Below are 17,304 nucleotides of genomic sequence, written 5' to 3'. Positions count from 1 at the left end.
GTGGGTCCCATGTCGCGAGACTGACTGTTGTCGCTCGCGAGATCCTGTTTCGTGCCGAGCGCGGCTTCTCGCCCGACGAGCGAGAGAGAGGCGCCGCGCGATCTTTGACACCGCTGAGCGACCAGCACAACGGGGTTGTGCGCGGCACGATGTGTGTACGCACCGCTATTTCTGGAAAGAAAAGAGACCCGGACAGAGAGAGAGAGAGAGAGAGAGAGAGAGAGAGAGAGAAAGGATTGCGCCCCGCAGCCGGCCCGCGCGCGTAGCCTATTCTGGCACCTACCCTCGTTGAACGAGTCCGCATGCATGCACGCAGGTTGAGGGGCGCGATGTTCCTGAGGATGGGGAAGGATAACGGGCGCCGATCGTTTCCTTTTCTTCCGAGCTGCTCGCGAAGATCGGCGCGCGACGCATGGTCGCCGGGTTCGATGACCGGCGGCGGCGGCTGCTTGAGTGAGTCACACGTCCGCTCGAGAGTAAAAGTGGGCCACAGTGGTTGCGAGCTGCCGGCTTGCTTCGCTCGCTGGGAAGCTTTGTCGTCGGCCCTCCGCGTAGCCTTGATTCGCATCTCTCGCCCGAACCACAGCGTGCGGCCGGCGGGGGGAAGTGCGCTAGTCGGCGCTGGGACCCCCGTTCCCCCCCCCCCCCTTTCCTCCCCCACCCGCCGCTGATCGACGCGGAAATGACCATCAAGCGATCAAGCTCTGACGCGAGAAAGAACGTCGGCGAGAGCAGGGGGCGGCTCCTGTACAAAGGGAACTATATTTTCTTTCTTTGTGCGCCCATTCGCGAGCTGAGGGTATGGAGAGAGCGTTAAATTGTTGAATTTCTTGCCCGGTTTAGAAGAATGGGGCCGGCGGTCGGCTGCTCGTTTTTTGATGAGCTGAGCGGAAAAGAAGGCTACGGAAATAACGAAGGAAACAGAACAAGAAGTTTACATTATGAAAAACAAAGAGCTGCGTGTGTGGAGGGGGAGGAGGAGGAAACGACCTGTCTGGCCCACCCGTTCGTCTCCTACCGCTACGCCTAAGCGGCGTTTTACGTACGTGAACGCAACAAGCGGCGCATCGCATTTCCAGCCCGTCGCGTCCATGCCAACGGCGGCAAAACACGCAAATCGCGTGGCTCACGCGATGCGTGTTAAACGCTGGCGTATCCTATCGAGGGAGAGAGTAAAAGTGAGACGGCTTCCGACGTGCGCTCTCCTCCACTCACTGGAGGAAGCGCACTCCCCCGAAACGGGCTCCGGCTTGCTTTCGCCGAAAGGGGATATGTGAACGCTGTCGCGTAGTGTTGTCGCGGTGGGCTAATAAAAGCGATGCGGTAATGTCGCATTCTTGTGAACAAGGCCAATGAGTATGTCCCACCGATTTGCACGCGATTATCGAGGTCAAAATTACAGACCTCCTCTGCACAGGCCAACGGTTACCAACGCAGATTTGTGGAAGTTTTAGAAACAGTATACCCAAGTGGCTTAGCGTACGCGAAACCCCAAATCTGTACGATATGCATGACGTCGCGCTGCTGGGCTCTAAGTCTCGGGTTCGATCCCGGTGGTCACATTTCAGTGGGGGCGTGGTGTGCAAAAGTGGCCGTGTCACCTAGATTAGGGTGTACATCAAGGAACCCCAGCTGGTCAAAATCAATCCGGAGTCCCCCACTACGGCGCGCCTCGTAACCATACAAGGCGCGCAGGTAGAGGCAGGCTGGCTGGCCAAAACGAGAACCAAGTTTTAAACACCTCTTCGGGCGAACTTGTGCCTAGAGAGACAAGCTACACTCAAGCCACAACGATAGCGCCGAGCACACTGTTGTCGGTCATCGAATATTAACTTCAAGTGTATGCCCAACGTTTATGCATCCATCGCCGAACATTCCACAGCGCTAATCGCTTCCGATCAGTACATGTGACTCCTTCTTCGCTGCAGAATAGGCGACAACGTTCAAGAAATTTTAGGCGCTGTAACGATAACTGCTTAACAGTGCTATAATCTGGTGAAATATGGTCCCCGGCAAAGAAAAAGTAAACCAATTGTGCTCGTGACACAACGGTGTATAGTGTTTTAGGCGATGCACTTCGCATCGCCTAAAACAAAGCTACGGTTATGCGCAATAAAATTTTGTTTTCTGTAGATTTCTGAAACTATCCTGCACCGTGCCATATCCTTGTGAATTAATCTTTATTTTTCTTTTTAGCCTGCACGCGATTTCATTTTAGCAAGAACGCCATTGACATACGTGCGGTCGCACACGCACGCACACACGCACATCCTCCGTAGAACCAAATGTATCTACGGGGCACAATAGCTTTTCACGACGCTGGTTTTTATAATCAACTGATATGTCAGGAGCGCGAAAAGCACTTTTTAAAAGTGTAAATACCACGGTTAGATTCCTAAAGCTGAATCACCATGTACGCGGAGGAAGTAACCATCTCCTCATGTTCACTATGGTAAAAAAAACCTGCATTTAATTCTCTAAACACTAGATGTGAAGGGGTGACTACCTGTTGTACAAAAATGTTGCTGCTGCATCCGATTTTTTCGCGCTATGTCGAGGAATTCGAAACACTACAAGGCTGCTTTCCTCCGTTGTCTGTGACAACAGAGACCAATTTAGTTTCAAATTTCTCGAAAGCGGATGACATGAATATGAGTAAAGCACTTCCGTAGCGTTCCACACGCTATGGTCTTCAAATCTAGTATGAATATTTTGAGTGATCGCTTCCGAATTCAAAAAAAGGAAGAAGAAAAAGAAACAGATTGCAGGCAATGTGCAATGCAGCACACAAGGGTTATATAAATATAGTTACACGCACGCACATACGTACAGAGAGAAAGAGAGAGAAAGGCCAGCTCTTCAGGGTCCGCAGTCAGTCGGGCGAATGCGCGTATGCAGATGAAGTTGCAGCACGTGACCTCCCCTCCCCCCCGTTTCCCTGCGCTGCACACTGCATATTCTGGGAGCCCGTAAAGACTGGCTCAGAATGCGAAGAAAGCACGAGACCGGTGGCGGAGGCTCGTTCTGATTCCGTTCCCTCGCCTTTCGGCGGCACCAAGAGGGCGGTGCACCGTCTCGGGTCAAGTGCACGTATCGATGACCCGGCTCAAGCACGGCGGCGCGGGGGATCGGCACCGCCGCGCGGGCGTTGCGCTGTTGATCCCGACCGGCGCCGGGCTGCTATTTAGATCGTGCACGCGGCGTGGTGCGTACGGCGAAGAAATGCAAACGCCGGCTGCGGTGGCCAGGGTTTTCGCGAGAGGTCAGTGGATTATATATATATATATATATATATCTACGGCGCTCAGCTGTTGAGCGCGAGGTCGCCGCTTCGATTATGTGTCGCAGTGGCCTCGTTGTGAGGGGGGTGCGAGATGCAAAAGCACAGTGCGTTTGCATTTAGGCGTACATTAGAGATTGCTCCACTTGGGCAAAGTTATGTCTCCCCCTGCGCACTCCCACCACTACGCAGCGTCTCTCACAGTCAAAATGTTGCTTTGAGACACTAAAATCACTCAACCAAGTCAGTGAATGAACGAATCAATCAATAAATCAACCAATCAATTTTTTTAGAGGCGGCTCTCCAAGCATTGCTTTAAAGCAATGTCACGTGGTTTTATCGCAATGCTGCTTTCGTGAACAGATGTTATTTCTGAGCAATGCGCGTAATATTCTGACAGTTGATACCAAAATGTCTTGGTAGGTTGAAAAACTTTATTGACTGTTGGTGCAGAATAATATGCCACTACACAAGGAAGGGAGTGTATAAATGGTCAGGGGGATGTATTCCACAAGGATCCAGGTAGTGGACCTATTCGTTTCCTCAGCTGCTGAAGTGGTGATTGGCTGGGGGCGTCTATCTACTGCTGACGCGTACTCCGACCCAGCGAATCAGAACTTCAGCAGCAGACGAAATGGACATGTCTACTAGGTGGACACTCGCATAATACCTCCCACGGGTACGGTACGGCACCATAATTACCAACCATGTATATGTGTTTACCGCTAGTCGTAGCCCGTCGGTCGCATTTTGCGGGGTTCCTTCTGTACGTGAGACCAGCGTGCACCTAGAGCTAAGGATTTGCATTAACGTTATTTTTCATTCACGGGGAATACAAAAGACCTCTGCATACTTGCTGAGCATGATGTCGAACGTTATATTCTAGAATTCTCAGTGGCTGCTTTCTGGTGGCGGCGGAAGCCAAAAGCGTTTGCACGTGCTTGCACTTGTTGGTCCAAAATTAATTTTGGGACCTCTACCATACGCTGCTCGTCATAGCCCAATCGTATCTTTGGACCATAAAACCTCATTAATATGAAATCTCCGTCATCGTAATAATCAGGCTGATCAAGCCCACTGCAATAACTATATCTCGTATAGCTCTTTGGGCTCGTCGAATGAACACGACCTAACCCCACCGCCGCATTTACACTTTCTGGCGGTCTAGGCTTTTTTTTTTTTCGCGCTTCCCTTCGTACCCGTTCTGCTGCTCTAACAGGCCTTCTTATGTGATATGCTCGCTGTCACTAGCTCCGTGTTCTGCAGCGAAACCTACGGGCCGCGCGCCAGCCGATCAGAATAGAGCACCAAAAGGGCGCTGTTCTATAGTCCACCTCTAATCGTCCTTTCGCGCTACGACCACTGATTTGCTTCACGGAAGGAACAGCGACACGCAATGTGGGAGCACTTCTCCGAACACACAGCCGGTTGTCCTTAGTGGGGATAACACGAGTCCTATAGCTGTCGCTGTATACTGTACGGAATTATCGAGACGTAGTATAGATGGCTAAACTCTATATAAGGTGCTGTTGTGTTGAGCGTTAGGAGATTCAGCTTCTGTTCCGAGCCTGTCCGGAAGCCCACAGTTGCTTTGGGACACATAACCTTACTGTTAATTAATCATCACATAAGGCGTTCCGCCAAGTTTCAACGATTTGCGATCACCGACCCCTATATTCAGTCTCACCAATTACGTACAAGTAAGGCCATAGTGCCAGCCGGTCAGTAACGAGAGACGGTAGCGTGTTTCGGAGGCAATGCTGATCTTTCCCTGAAGCCTGCAATCAACCGGCCTCACGTAGAAAACTATCATCGGAGGACGGCGCGAATACACTTCTTCGGGTTTTATTGGCTGATGTGACCAATAATTTTCGCTGCCCTGCAGAACGTTGGTGAAATGAACTACAGCTTCGAAGTAGTCGTGCATTTGAAAAGTAAAGACAGATGGGCGAATTGGTGTGATAACACGATGAAGCAGGGTGAGATCGAGGCGAACACAAAGGTAATACATATATAGTAAGCGAGAAGACTGAATGCATACTTAACATTTTATTCACGCCACATAGTGGTTCGAAACAGAAAGCAACTAAATATAGCAATTGGAAGGAAAAACATGCGATATCATTAGAACGTGCCATCAAAATCGCGGAGCCGCACGAATGCGAGATATATACTACTTATTCACATGATTGTGCAGCTGACGGTCGACTAGCATAGTCGATCATCTTGAAGGTGATACATTTGTAACGCTTTCGTAACCTCTCGACTAAGTTGATTAGGATTGCGTGCCAAGCGCGCTTCGTCTTGTATTGTCTTCCCTTCGCGTTCGCATTTCGTGCCGTTTCATCACGTCAAACATCTGTTTCCTTCTCTCTCTCTCTCCCTTTCGCCGTTTCCAGGCAGCTGCTGTTCCAGCAGAGCGCCAACATCCAGACGCGAGGCCTTCTCGTCTCGCTGTTCATCAAGGCGTGCGGCACGGCCGAGCGCCACGCCGATCCCCCGGAAGTGGTTCTTCGCCGCCAGCAGCTGGTCGTCAACGCCACGGAGGAGTTCCACGCGGCGCAGACCATCCACGCGTCGGCCCGCAACGTGGCCACCACCGAGTGGGACCGCCTCGACCCGCTCGTGTTGGACGACGTGCAGACGGGCAATAAGATGACAGTGCTAGCCGGGGACTACTTCTTCGCCAAGGCCTTCCAGACCACCACGGACATTGGCATTCCCGTGGTGCGCAGACCGTGTGCGGAATCCACACAGTATAGCTCAATTACTGCATGCGAGCGTTGTCCCTGCATGCATATGACGCTGATTGTTCTCTTGGTGCAGTTGCGATCAGGCGGTCGGAACTGCACCGAATTCATTCTGGCGATAACCATCATTGTCTTTGCGCATACCCTACGACATAATGCGGTAACCATCGGCCTTTTGCCTGCTCCGTTTTGCCGTGCGCTAGTGCGACATGAGCTACGTTTACATCGACGCGGCGGAGGCGGGTCGAGTTGGCTTTCGTACTGAAAACCATTAGTCTGGTACATACAGACTTAATAATTAAGCTCGGGTGTTGAGGCGAGTTCCTGGCCAACCCGCCTGCAAGAGGTAGGTTGGCTCGCCCAAACACTTTGGCAGGATGCATGCGGTCAGGTAGGCATGGGTCTGCTCGACTTTTGACTCGACCCGCTCGCGTCGAGTTCCTGTAAGCGAAGCTATGGCTAATGCTATGAAATTCGAGTATCTCGCTACCACTGTACCATTAGCATTACTGTTGGGTCCACCTACTAACCTACGTTCCAGCCTTGCACACCTATTCCTATTGTCCCCACTCGCTCTAGAGATCCTCGTATGGACGTTCCTTTCTCCATCGAAGAATTGGAGGCCGCACTCGTTAGGTGCAGGCGATCTTTGTCACGAGGACCCGATAGCATCACGTACTCTGCGCTTGCAAACCTTGGTCAAGAGGCCAGACATGCACTTCTTGGCCTATACAACACATCATGGCATGACGGCTTGGTCCATACGACGTGAAAATCCAGTCGCCTTGTTCCACTCCTTAAGCCTGGCAAATCTCACTTGGAATTGTCACCTTACCGTCCAATAGCACTGGCCAGCTCGGACGGTAGGGTAATGGAAGGAATGATCCTTACACGGCTAGAATGGTACTTTGAATTTTACAAAGTCTATCCAGCTGGCTTTCGACGCGGATGCTCGTCAATAGATAACGTTATTGATCTAGTAACGTACGCACAGCACCAGAAACACCTGAAACGAATTTCGGTGGCCTTATTCCTTTATGTTAAAGGTGCCTACAACAATGTAGACCATCGTGTAATTCTGGACGCCTTAGAAGCTGTAGGGATTGATGGACACGTCTTTCGCTGGATACGCAGCTATTTGAATGGAAGATCTTTCTTTATTCTGACTGAAGAGGGACCAGCGCCGTCTAGCTATACCGGTCGTGGTGTACCGCAAGGCGGAGTACTCAGCCCTAACTTTTCAACCTGCTGCTCGTTGGTCTCGCCGATTCGTTACCGCAAACCGTACAGCTCTCCGCACATGCAAACGACACTTGCATATCGCCTTCAGGAGTGACACGTGTCCAAGTCCGCGCACGACTTTAGAAGGCTTGAACGGTGGTGTCAACGTACCTAAGAAGGCAAGGCTTAGAGCTTTCATCAGTGAAGTGTGCACTCGTTGCATTTACTCGCAAAGCGATGGCCCCGTATGCTTTGCGGATCAATCAACAAAATGTACCATACAGACGAACGCACAGATTTCTTGGTGTCTTCATTGATATAGAGACTTGTCCTAGAGCCCTCACGTCTCGTACATAACAGAGTGTTTGGCGGCCACTGTGGACCTTCTCGCGTTTCTGTATGGGTGGCAAGTCTTGGGGCGCAACGTTCTGTACCATCAATGTTGCAAATATGTAAAGCACTATTTTTGGGATTCCTGCGGTACAGCTTATGTGTACCAGGAAATACTTGCGCTGCAAATATCCGCAGACTCCAGAGTGTGCAAGCCCAAACAATCAGAACTTGTCTCGGTCACCCAAAAATAACTTCATCGACTGCGACAATAATCTTAATCTGTCTTGCTTACACTTCCTTTCTTGAAAACGCTGCGCTCGCTACTTTCCTGTCGAGAATGCTCTGTCATGCTGATAAAGCGCATGCCGTTCGTGACTTGGAAGTACCGGGCTCGCAGCGTTAAAGAAAGGAAATGCGTACGAGACAGATGACGACTATCGTTGTGTGGCAAGAAACGATTCAAAGGGTGTAATTTTGTTTAATAGTGTACATTCTAAAACAGTTGCACACTTTGGGGTGTATATTTGCCACACAACAATAACCGTCATCGGTCCTTCCCGCATTTCCATTCTGTAACGCTGCGAGCCCGGCACTTCCACGTCACGAACGGCTTGCGCGTTATCAGCATGACAGAGCTCTCTCGACAGGAATGTAGCGATCGCAGCGTTTTCAAGAAAGGAAACGCAAGTGAGACAGATCAAGATTATTGTTTTGTCGCAAACATACACCCCAAAGTGTGCAACTGTTTTGCGAGTGTAGTACAGCGACCGTGGTGTATGCTTAAACACTAATTATTCGTCGACATTTTCAACTGGAAAGGTAAGTCAGGATGCCGTGTGGCTACGTTGACTGTTCCTTCGAAAATATTTCTTACATTAACCTCTGATATTAATATTGCATAAGATTGCAGCGTACGAAACAGGAAACGACGGCTTCGTATTAGCCTGGCCGATACTGTAGCAGTGCTTTTGTTTGCCCTCACATGCTGTCTTCGTTAGCGGAAATTGTCTTGCTGCCATTATTCTAGGCATTACGTTTAAGCCGGCAGGGCACCAATGGGGTACCTTGCGACGTGATCGAAAAGTGTCAGGCTAACGAACGATCATGTAGGGAGCCTCTACATGAAGGTGATTCGGTACGGCAGTCGAAAATGCCTTCCCTCCCTTGCTACGGTACAGATGTTAATAATCACTAAAGTATTATCAAGCCTTCTGCTCTAGCTAGCTACCGTCCAAACTTGTGTAGTTAATAAGAGTGGCACCGAGCTCACGTTCACAAAAGGTATTGAAAGTGCTTTGGAAAAATAATTGGGCGGAGGGTCGGTGAAGAGCGGGCGCGAAGATGGAGATGGTTAATTGGCACCAAAATGCAATTCGACCGAAGGCAATTTGTCAACATGACGGAGGGATGGCGGGTATTGGTTTTCTACCGTACAGGCAGAGAAACTTGACCGGCGGAGGGGCAGGTGGGTGTTGTCCCACGTCGTTTTATGCCAAGTATACCTCGTACATGGAAATTTCCGAATGGGACGTCACGTGCCAGATATGCACTCCCCCCTCTCCCCATCCTGGCTGTGCCCATGGGGTCAAGCGGAGCGCAGATGTTGTTTTAAAATACATTAATGTCAGGATATATCGGCGCCTGTAAATGGCGTCGGCTTCTAATGTTCTGTAAGATGAATCCAGGAACAAAATACGCGCGAATTTAGTACCTACCACCAGAATCCTGGACAGCATAAAAAAGTACTGGCAGTAATAGACTTTCTGCACTCGTCGGCTTCGACGCTCCGCTAGCGCATTGCCTTGCGGTGTAAGCGTAACTTCGTGTCCATCAAGGTGGGTAATGCCGTGGTACTTCGTTGCACCCCAGATGCTGGACGTGTTCGGTAAGGCAGTCGAGGACTACGTGCGGTCGTACTTCGAGAGCGACCTGAACGCAGTGCCTTTCGTGGATGCCATGTGGTGGGAGGCCAAGACCCACCTGAAGACTGCCAGTCTGCTGGCTTCCGCCTACAGGGCGGCAGCCATGGTCGCCGGCCACCAGGGGGAGCTTCAGGACCAGGTCTACCAGCTCGGCAAGCACATCGCCCTCGCCTTTCAGGTGAGATACTGGAAAGCGAAGCTGTACAGGCTTAGTGTACATAAACTCGACGCGACTGGGCCGAGTGGGAGTACGAGCTGACCCAACCCGACCCGATCGCTTTTACATGCACCTTGCCATGGTGGTGGAGCGGGCCGACACACTCTGTGGGCGAGTTGATCGATCTATCCTCGACGCTCGCTAGGTGCGACTCGCTACGGTTTACGAGGACGCGACGACTTCTTTACGGCCCGACGAGAGGACCCGACTCGATTTGACCCGACCCGACTTTATCGGGTGCATATAAACCTAGCTCATGAGCCAGAGTCAATTTTATGCTTCTGCGTAATAGCGCCACTGCGTTTGACTAGTACTCCTTGTTTCACGAGCAGCAACCAAATGTAGCGTGAAGGCGTGGTCGACTACGTGATAGATAATACCACCTAAGCAATCTTAAGCTAACCGCATTTGCCGTGGCCCTCACTCTGGCGCTGTTGAAATCGCTCAAGTAAGGACGCGACAGCCATCACAGTCTCGTTCGCAGCGACGTTACGCCTGAAAACTTGATGGCTCGGATATGAAAAAAGAGGCACTACTTTGTTTTGAGGGGGACATGGCGTGTTTCCCTCATGGTGTTCCCGATCTTATGGTATCGGTCTGCTAGCTGGTAAATAACGTGCATCGCTGTTTTGAACCAGAATTTAAATTTTCTTGCTCATCTTTTCTTTTTATTCAGCAGTGCAGTAAGATTTACAGCGCAAGGATTGGAATCACTGCTTCTAATTCTGAAATAGACCATAAATGGCTTGATTAATAACGCTGCAGGATATACTGTCCTCGCATGCACTGTATTTGCTACATAACATAAGGTGCTCATTAATTTGGTAGCTCTGCCATGAGTAGATCATAATTGGTGACGAAGAAATTGTAGCACTCAGGACTTCGTATTTCTTGAATTATTTTGTTAAACGTGCCTGCGGGAAAGGTTGGCAACAAGGGTTATGCGCGCGACTGCTCTCTTAGGCAAACACTACTTATAAAAAACTGGTAGGTTAAAACAAACAAACGAGAGAAAAAAAGCAAATACCTCATTGTTGTGATAGCCTACTGTTTTGTTCCCACTAGATGTCATTGAATATTCTCGCCTCATAGTTTGTGAGAGCGCAATTATATATAATTTTGTCGCCAATAGATTCACGATTGTAACCAGTTGTCGAAATTTTATAGGGTGGGTATTATTATCAACTAGAAATACCTACCACTTCCAGGAAACACTTGGTGCTTTAGCCGAGTGGTCAAGGCAGCAATGTATTTCGTTCCAACAGAACCACTCTATTTCTGTTTTACCCGTATTAATACGCCAGGTGCATGCGTGGCGGAGACCTTGTGTAAAGGGCAGCATTAAAGCAATAAGCACGGAACGGGAAAAGCTTACGGCGAAGGCTGTAGAAGGCACAAACGTCGAGCCCTTACGAAGCTTGTTATACAAAATTTTTTCAGTGTTTTGTTTGCTTTTTGGTGACTTCTGCATAATTTCTCTTAAGATACAACTTAATATCTTGCGTAATTTTGCGAGATAAATTTACAAAAGCGCCAACTCAAGTGCGCGTTGAAAACCGTAGTCATCTCGCAGGGAAAAAGTACCCCGCCTTGAGTTTGTTTGCGTGTCGGCAATCTTTGGCCCCCTGACCACAGCTTTCTGTAAACTTCTTTCAACATGTGCAGACCTACCACGAAACCAGGCAATTCTTGGACACACCATACTCGACGGGCTCCAACTACGACGTCACTAGTCTTCCAGTAGTTTTGCATATGGAAACGCATCCTCACATGCTGGCCCGCCTCAAGGAGTCTGGAATGAAGAATCAACAGTTCTCAAAGGTTGGTGCGAAACTGCGACGGCAGCTAAACCTTGCATGCAGTTCATTGTTGTGCCTGTGTAGAAGCCATGCCAAAGAGAAGTTGGATTGGTAGATTACGATCCTTGAAGAGCAAATATCTAAATCTTTTTCTCCTGAGGAGACTTGGTAAGCGAGAAAGCACACCAACACAAAAGATGGATGGCGACGATGCACTAAATTTCCGGCACGTCTGCTTCTCGCGACATCACGGATTTTGACAGCGTATGATGGAGGTTACTTGATTGTTTATCAATTAAAAGATGCATTACATCGCTTATGGTATCAGGAAAAAAAGGCTCAATCTGGAAACTATTATACACGAAATAGGACAGATACGCGAAAATGCTATGAAACACGTGACGTCCCACTGAAGTATTTGGCGCCGCGGCTCATTACGAAATTCAAGAAAAGGGGCGGTTCACCTTCGTTTCCTCTGCTGATAATCCTCATTTTCCGCCAGGTAAATGATCTATTCAATTTTATTCGCCAGTTCTGAAAAAAAAAAGAAATAGCCTGCCTGCCAAATCTGGTTCACTGTTTTCTCTTAATAATTATTCAAAAACGTTCCGAACGAGAAGAGCAAAGTACGAGAATCCGTAAATAAGTTTCGGAACTGGTGCTCAGCCCAGAAATGCACCTGCTGTGTACTGAACTCTGGTCATTGTCTCCTTGCGAAGGTAGTCCTTTCACGTAACGGTACACTGCTCCCAGTGTTTTCTCGTCTCTAGAACGCTTCCTGGAATTAGTCTCGAATCGCGCTTTGAGTTTATCCGCCTTGACGGTTTCAGAGCGTTGGACGCTGGAAACGACTCGTCTTGTGAGCAGTGATCTAGCGGCGTGTTCATCCTCAACATTTACCGTTTGTTTTCGTCGCGGCCAACACGCTCGCGCGAACAAATCGTACCAGACTATTTTTTCAAGGCATCGCTGATTGGCTACGCTTCGGCTTTGCCCTGCAATACGCCTTTCAACTATGGGGTCTTGCCTCGGCTCTCCCCAGAGAGGAAGGTTTCGCGAGTTAAATACGTCGTGAAATATAGTGAGCAATGGCGACGATGCTCTTTATGTCGATGAACAAGAAGTTCCTGTAACGCTGCGCGAGCGGATAATTTATAATGGAGCATCCAGTTGGCTCCAGCCTTATGCGCTGAGTGACCTCTCCGAGGCGTTTAAGTATATTTCACTAATAATGCGAGTTATTAGCCTAGATCTCTGGTTTTAGCTGACAATGCACAACCCCATGAACATTCAAGAATGAAGGAAGCATGCTCTTGTTTCCTTTTCTTGCCTATCACGCCTTCTTCGGTCTTGGACACTCCAGGCTTCCCAATACGAATACTTTTGCTTGGTTGGCTTCATGATCATAAGCACAGGCTCAAAGTATCGTCCTCTGTGGTGCACCTCTATATCAATATGAGATCGTTCATTATGTGGCGGTGAACGTTTTGTCAAAATTTGACAGGCTGCGCCTTCGGTTCGGTGGCCGGGATCGTTGGGACGAGCTGCAGCATGACGGTGCACATTCAAAACAGACGTCAGGATTGCTTGCACTGTTTCGTATGACACCCTACGATGTGATCAACATCAAGAACAGTTTTACACCTATCGTCTTACACGATATTTCCATTTTCGCAGCAGCTTTAAGGCCGACGGACACTTTCATCGTCTCTCGGTCATAGGCTTGTCCGATAACTTTGTAGATATTAATTTCGAATTTTGAATATTGAACCACTGAACTTGAAGTTAGGCTTTTTTTGTTTGTTTGCAGTGTACAGTGAAATTGGGTGCACCTCTCTCTAGGTTACAAAAACACCTCTAGCACAGAACTCCGTGTTCAAGTCACAATGCTGCGCGATACAATTGCACATTTAACTAAATTGTTATGTCTGCTCTCCGATGAAACCTATGCGTTTCTTTTTATGGTCGCTATAAGGCCATCCGAGCATACCCAAGTTTATTCAGAGGCCTGTGAAATTTGTAGAGATGTGCTCACAACGATCATCCCATATTGAACGTCACTCGCAGTACGCGTCAGAGGTCGCACGGAATCAACTCAGAAGTCTGACGCTGTTTCACGACTCTCGCAATATGAACTGTGCTTCTGATTTGCAATTGTTTGTAAAGATATTGAGGAGGGGTAAAAAAAGCGTGAGAAGGAGGTGTGGTGCTTGGCGTGCACCGGGCTGGTGATGAAAAAGACTGCCGGCCATTTTCTCAACACTGTGGCCCCACCCGCTGTCGGTCGTCGTGACCCAGCCCCTCTAGCTCATGCACACGCACCAGCAAAATATGAGAGCCGCCGCACCATCCGTCTCCGTAATGCCACGTAATGGGACTCCTAGGCGCTTCGCAGCAACGACGTTGCGGTCGCCCGATTCCGAGCATGTTCATGTCGCCAAACGTTTCCGACACCCGCTTCACGCTAGACTGCTCATGCGGTACCAAGGAGAAAAGAGGAAATGTTGTAACCTCCTTTAAGAAACCGCGTAGGTTATGCGACACCTCCAGGCCGCGGCGAGCGAGTTGTGAGGGAGTGAGTGAGTAAGTGAGTGAGCGAGCGAGCGAGTGAGTGAACAAGCGAAGGGCGTATGAACAGTTTGTAAAACACTGCATCCAACGAGATTCTAAGAGGTGTGGCGACAGGTCTTTAAGGCGGCATGCAAACCACAGTGTGACGCAACCATGAGCCACTCTGACTGGCCCCTTTCCATTTGTCTTTCTCTCTCTTCCCCCTACCCTTTCGAACATCCTGCGTGAACGTTGTCCGCCCGAAAGCTCCAGTCAGAGGTGCTGTCGGGCGACGCGATGGAGCGGGCGCAGGTCATGCTGGGATACTACATCCAGGAGGCCCGGCTGCTGGCCAGGAGCCTCGGCCCGTCGGACGCCGCCAAGTCGCTTGTCACCATCGTCGGCAGCCTCAAGGACCTGTGACGACTCGCTTCTTGGGACAAAGCGACTTGTTTGCGAGCCAAAGCGTTACCCTTCATGTGTTTTCTTTTATAGCTCTGTTTGTTTTTCAGGTGCTGAGCGGAACGGCGAAGCGTGCACGTGCGTCACCTTCGTTTGGTCGGGGCTGACGCCCTGCACGAAATTTTTGCGAGCGCTCGTTGTTGAAGTCACACGTCTAATTTGTGAGTTTCACACGTGTAAGCTGTTTCGCGCAAGCTGCTGTCCACGCGCCCACACAGAAAGTGGCGTGCCGAAGTGGGCAGACTTGAAGTCGCGTTCTTTGCGGCTTCAGATATGCATGGCGAATGCGCAAAGCAGGCGTTGTGAGCGAACGTCTCCACGGGACAGGTGTCGAGACGAGTACATGCCCTGTTTCCCGCAAGCACCTAATTGTTTTTGAATCGCGTGCGAAATGTGTCCAGGGTAAGACATGGCGATCGCCTTGTAGAACGAAGTCACTATTATACGGACTGCTGCAGAGATAGTATCTATGGTATATAGTCCCTCCCGAAGCTTTCCACGTCTTCCAGACTTGCACCAACGGCGCTTGGCCTTAGCATGCGTTCACTAGAGTGTTTGAAAGAAAGCTCTGTCGGTAGAGAGTACTAGCGCAATGCAATATGCCAAACTTACTGTTCGTAAACGAAGAAAAGTTAAGCGGTAGAACAGCTAAGCACTGCAATGTCTGCATTCGCTTAGCTTAAACAATTCGACGAAGGCAAGTCTTGGGACGATCTCTTGGTGTAGACGTCAACTGAAACGGGTCCTTTGACCGTTTCTCTCGACGTCTGCACGAACAACGAGTACTACAACAACTTGTCCATGAACAAGGACCGTTGTTCACGCAGCGGGCCTTGAACCAACTGAAGAATGACCGCTGTGGCATACGAAAGCCGGCAAAATAACTTGGGGCGTACCGCATACGCGCCCGGTTGTCGCTGCCCAGTTCCCGAGTTATTGCTGCAGTTAGCACATTTCCCGTGAGTATGGCTTTACAACTCTGTCCCGAGACAATCAAGAAAAAAAAATTCCCTGGCCACACCTTAGCGTCCGCACGCGGCTCTTGCGTGCCGACTCTGCGCGACCGGCTTTTCTAGCTGGCCACGCGTATGACACGTGCCAATCGCACGCCAACACCTTGGCACATTATGCGACGCCAATGTTTTTCTCGATGGCGGTGTTATGCAATGCTCAAGTATGGTACACGTGAGCTTCCAGGTCAAGCAGGTCCCGCTACAGCTCGGGTTCATCACGGGGCTCGCAATAAACCTGCAGGAGACTCCGCGGGGAGGTTTTCTGCAGTTGAAGCATAACGAAAGCTCGCGAGTTAGCAATTTTTCAGCACCGCATGCGTAATGAAGCAAGCCGCGTGATCTGCGGCTTTCGAAATATTAGACGAGCGCACTGCGCCTACTATAAATAATTTCATCGTTGTTTTAGCGCCTTTATGTGATCAAAACTATATAGTTTTTTAAGACGCAAGTTTTTATCAATATACGTAAGCAGTATGTGCACACAGCTAATATGGTGTTAACGCACGTGCGTGTGTGATATATTTTATGGAAAATAAAATGTCTACATGCTTCCTGCTCTGCGTTCATGTTGCTTGATTGCACTCCGAGTTGAATAACTGTGCGCGCTTCAACTGCTGCGCCTAGACATGGTATGGGCAAATGGTATAGGGTAAGACTTTAGATGCACTAGTAAAGACGTCTTTCAACGAACACTGCACTGGCCAGCTAGAAGCACTCGGTGCTGAAAGCTTTCCGCGATGACAGCACCGCCATAGCGAGCCGTGGAGGCGAAATTGGGGCAGGTAGTGGCACATTCGCCGCCGTGACATTTTTTTTATCGCTTACCGACGGAGCAGGAGTGTCAGAAATGTGAAAAATCGTCGGATCACGCTTGGGTCCGCATAAATAGGGACAATTTTGTGACCGAGATCGGAAGCAAGAACGCTGCCGGACTTTGAACTCGGAATAAAGCTCGATGCGTAACATACGAAAAGGGGGGTTTAACCGAGGGGCCCGATTTTTATTTGTCATATAATAAGAAACCAACAAACACTGACACCATTGGCAGCATAGGGGAAATTATTCGAGCTTAATAAATTAAAGAAACAATAAATTATTGGAAATGAAAGTGGATGACAAAACAACTCGCCTTAGGTGGGGACCGAACCCACAACATTTGCCTTTCGCGTGCGATGCTCTACCAATTGCGCTACCGCGGCACCGTTTCCCCATCCACTTTTTTGGGTATTTATGCGTCCTAGTAGAACTCTGGTAGTGTTAGCCAGCGCCACCACTCGCAGACCTTGGTGGCGGACGTGGAACTGCTTTCTGCCTCAGGCGTCACGAGAACGTGATCTTTTTTGGGTGATAAACCCACACATGCAATCTGAAGGCATCAATGTTGCCGGATTCGAGACCTTCGTTATGTAATAGACGAGATGAAAGGGGGTTAACGGAGGGGCCCGATTTTTATTAGTCATATCATAAGAAGCCAACAAACACTGACACCAAGGACAGGATAGGGGAAACTGTGCTTAATGAATGAAATAAAGAAACGATAAAACACTGGAAATGAAAGTGGATGAAAAAATAACTTGCCGCAGGTGAGAACCGAACCCGCAACCTTCGCATTTCGCGTGGTCAAAGTCCGGGGACGTCTGCTGCGGTGTCTCATGGAGCTGTTAGGAGCTGTTCTGGATTTTAATGCGGTTCGTAAAGTGGGACGATTCTGAAGGCCATGCAGCATCACAGCGCCAACACGCATCAAAGCATTAACT

General features: G+C 49.4%; 1 protein-coding gene across 1 annotated transcript in view; it reads left to right on the top strand.

Moving 5' to 3' along the window:
* Window positions 1-16,103, top strand: part of LOC126530869 (all trans-polyprenyl-diphosphate synthase PDSS2-like) — a 31,021-nt gene extending 14,918 nt beyond the window's left edge. Inside the window, exons 3-6 of the mRNA XM_050178174.3 lie at window positions 5,680-6,007; window positions 9,454-9,684; window positions 11,389-11,544; window positions 14,340-16,103. Coding sequence (XP_050034131.1) covers window positions 5,680-6,007; window positions 9,454-9,684; window positions 11,389-11,544; window positions 14,340-14,495 — 871 coding nt within the window. The 3' untranslated portion in view covers window positions 14,496-16,103. The remainder of the gene's footprint in view (window positions 1-5,679; window positions 6,008-9,453; window positions 9,685-11,388; window positions 11,545-14,339) is intronic.
* Window positions 16,104-17,304: the final 1,201 nt, after the last annotated feature.

Source organism: Dermacentor andersoni, chromosome 5 (genome assembly GCF_023375885.2).
Source record: "Dermacentor andersoni chromosome 5, qqDerAnde1_hic_scaffold, whole genome shotgun sequence".
Lineage (NCBI taxonomy): Eukaryota > Metazoa > Arthropoda > Arachnida > Ixodida > Ixodidae > Dermacentor > Dermacentor andersoni.
This window is presented reverse-complemented; position numbering and strand designations above follow the sequence as displayed.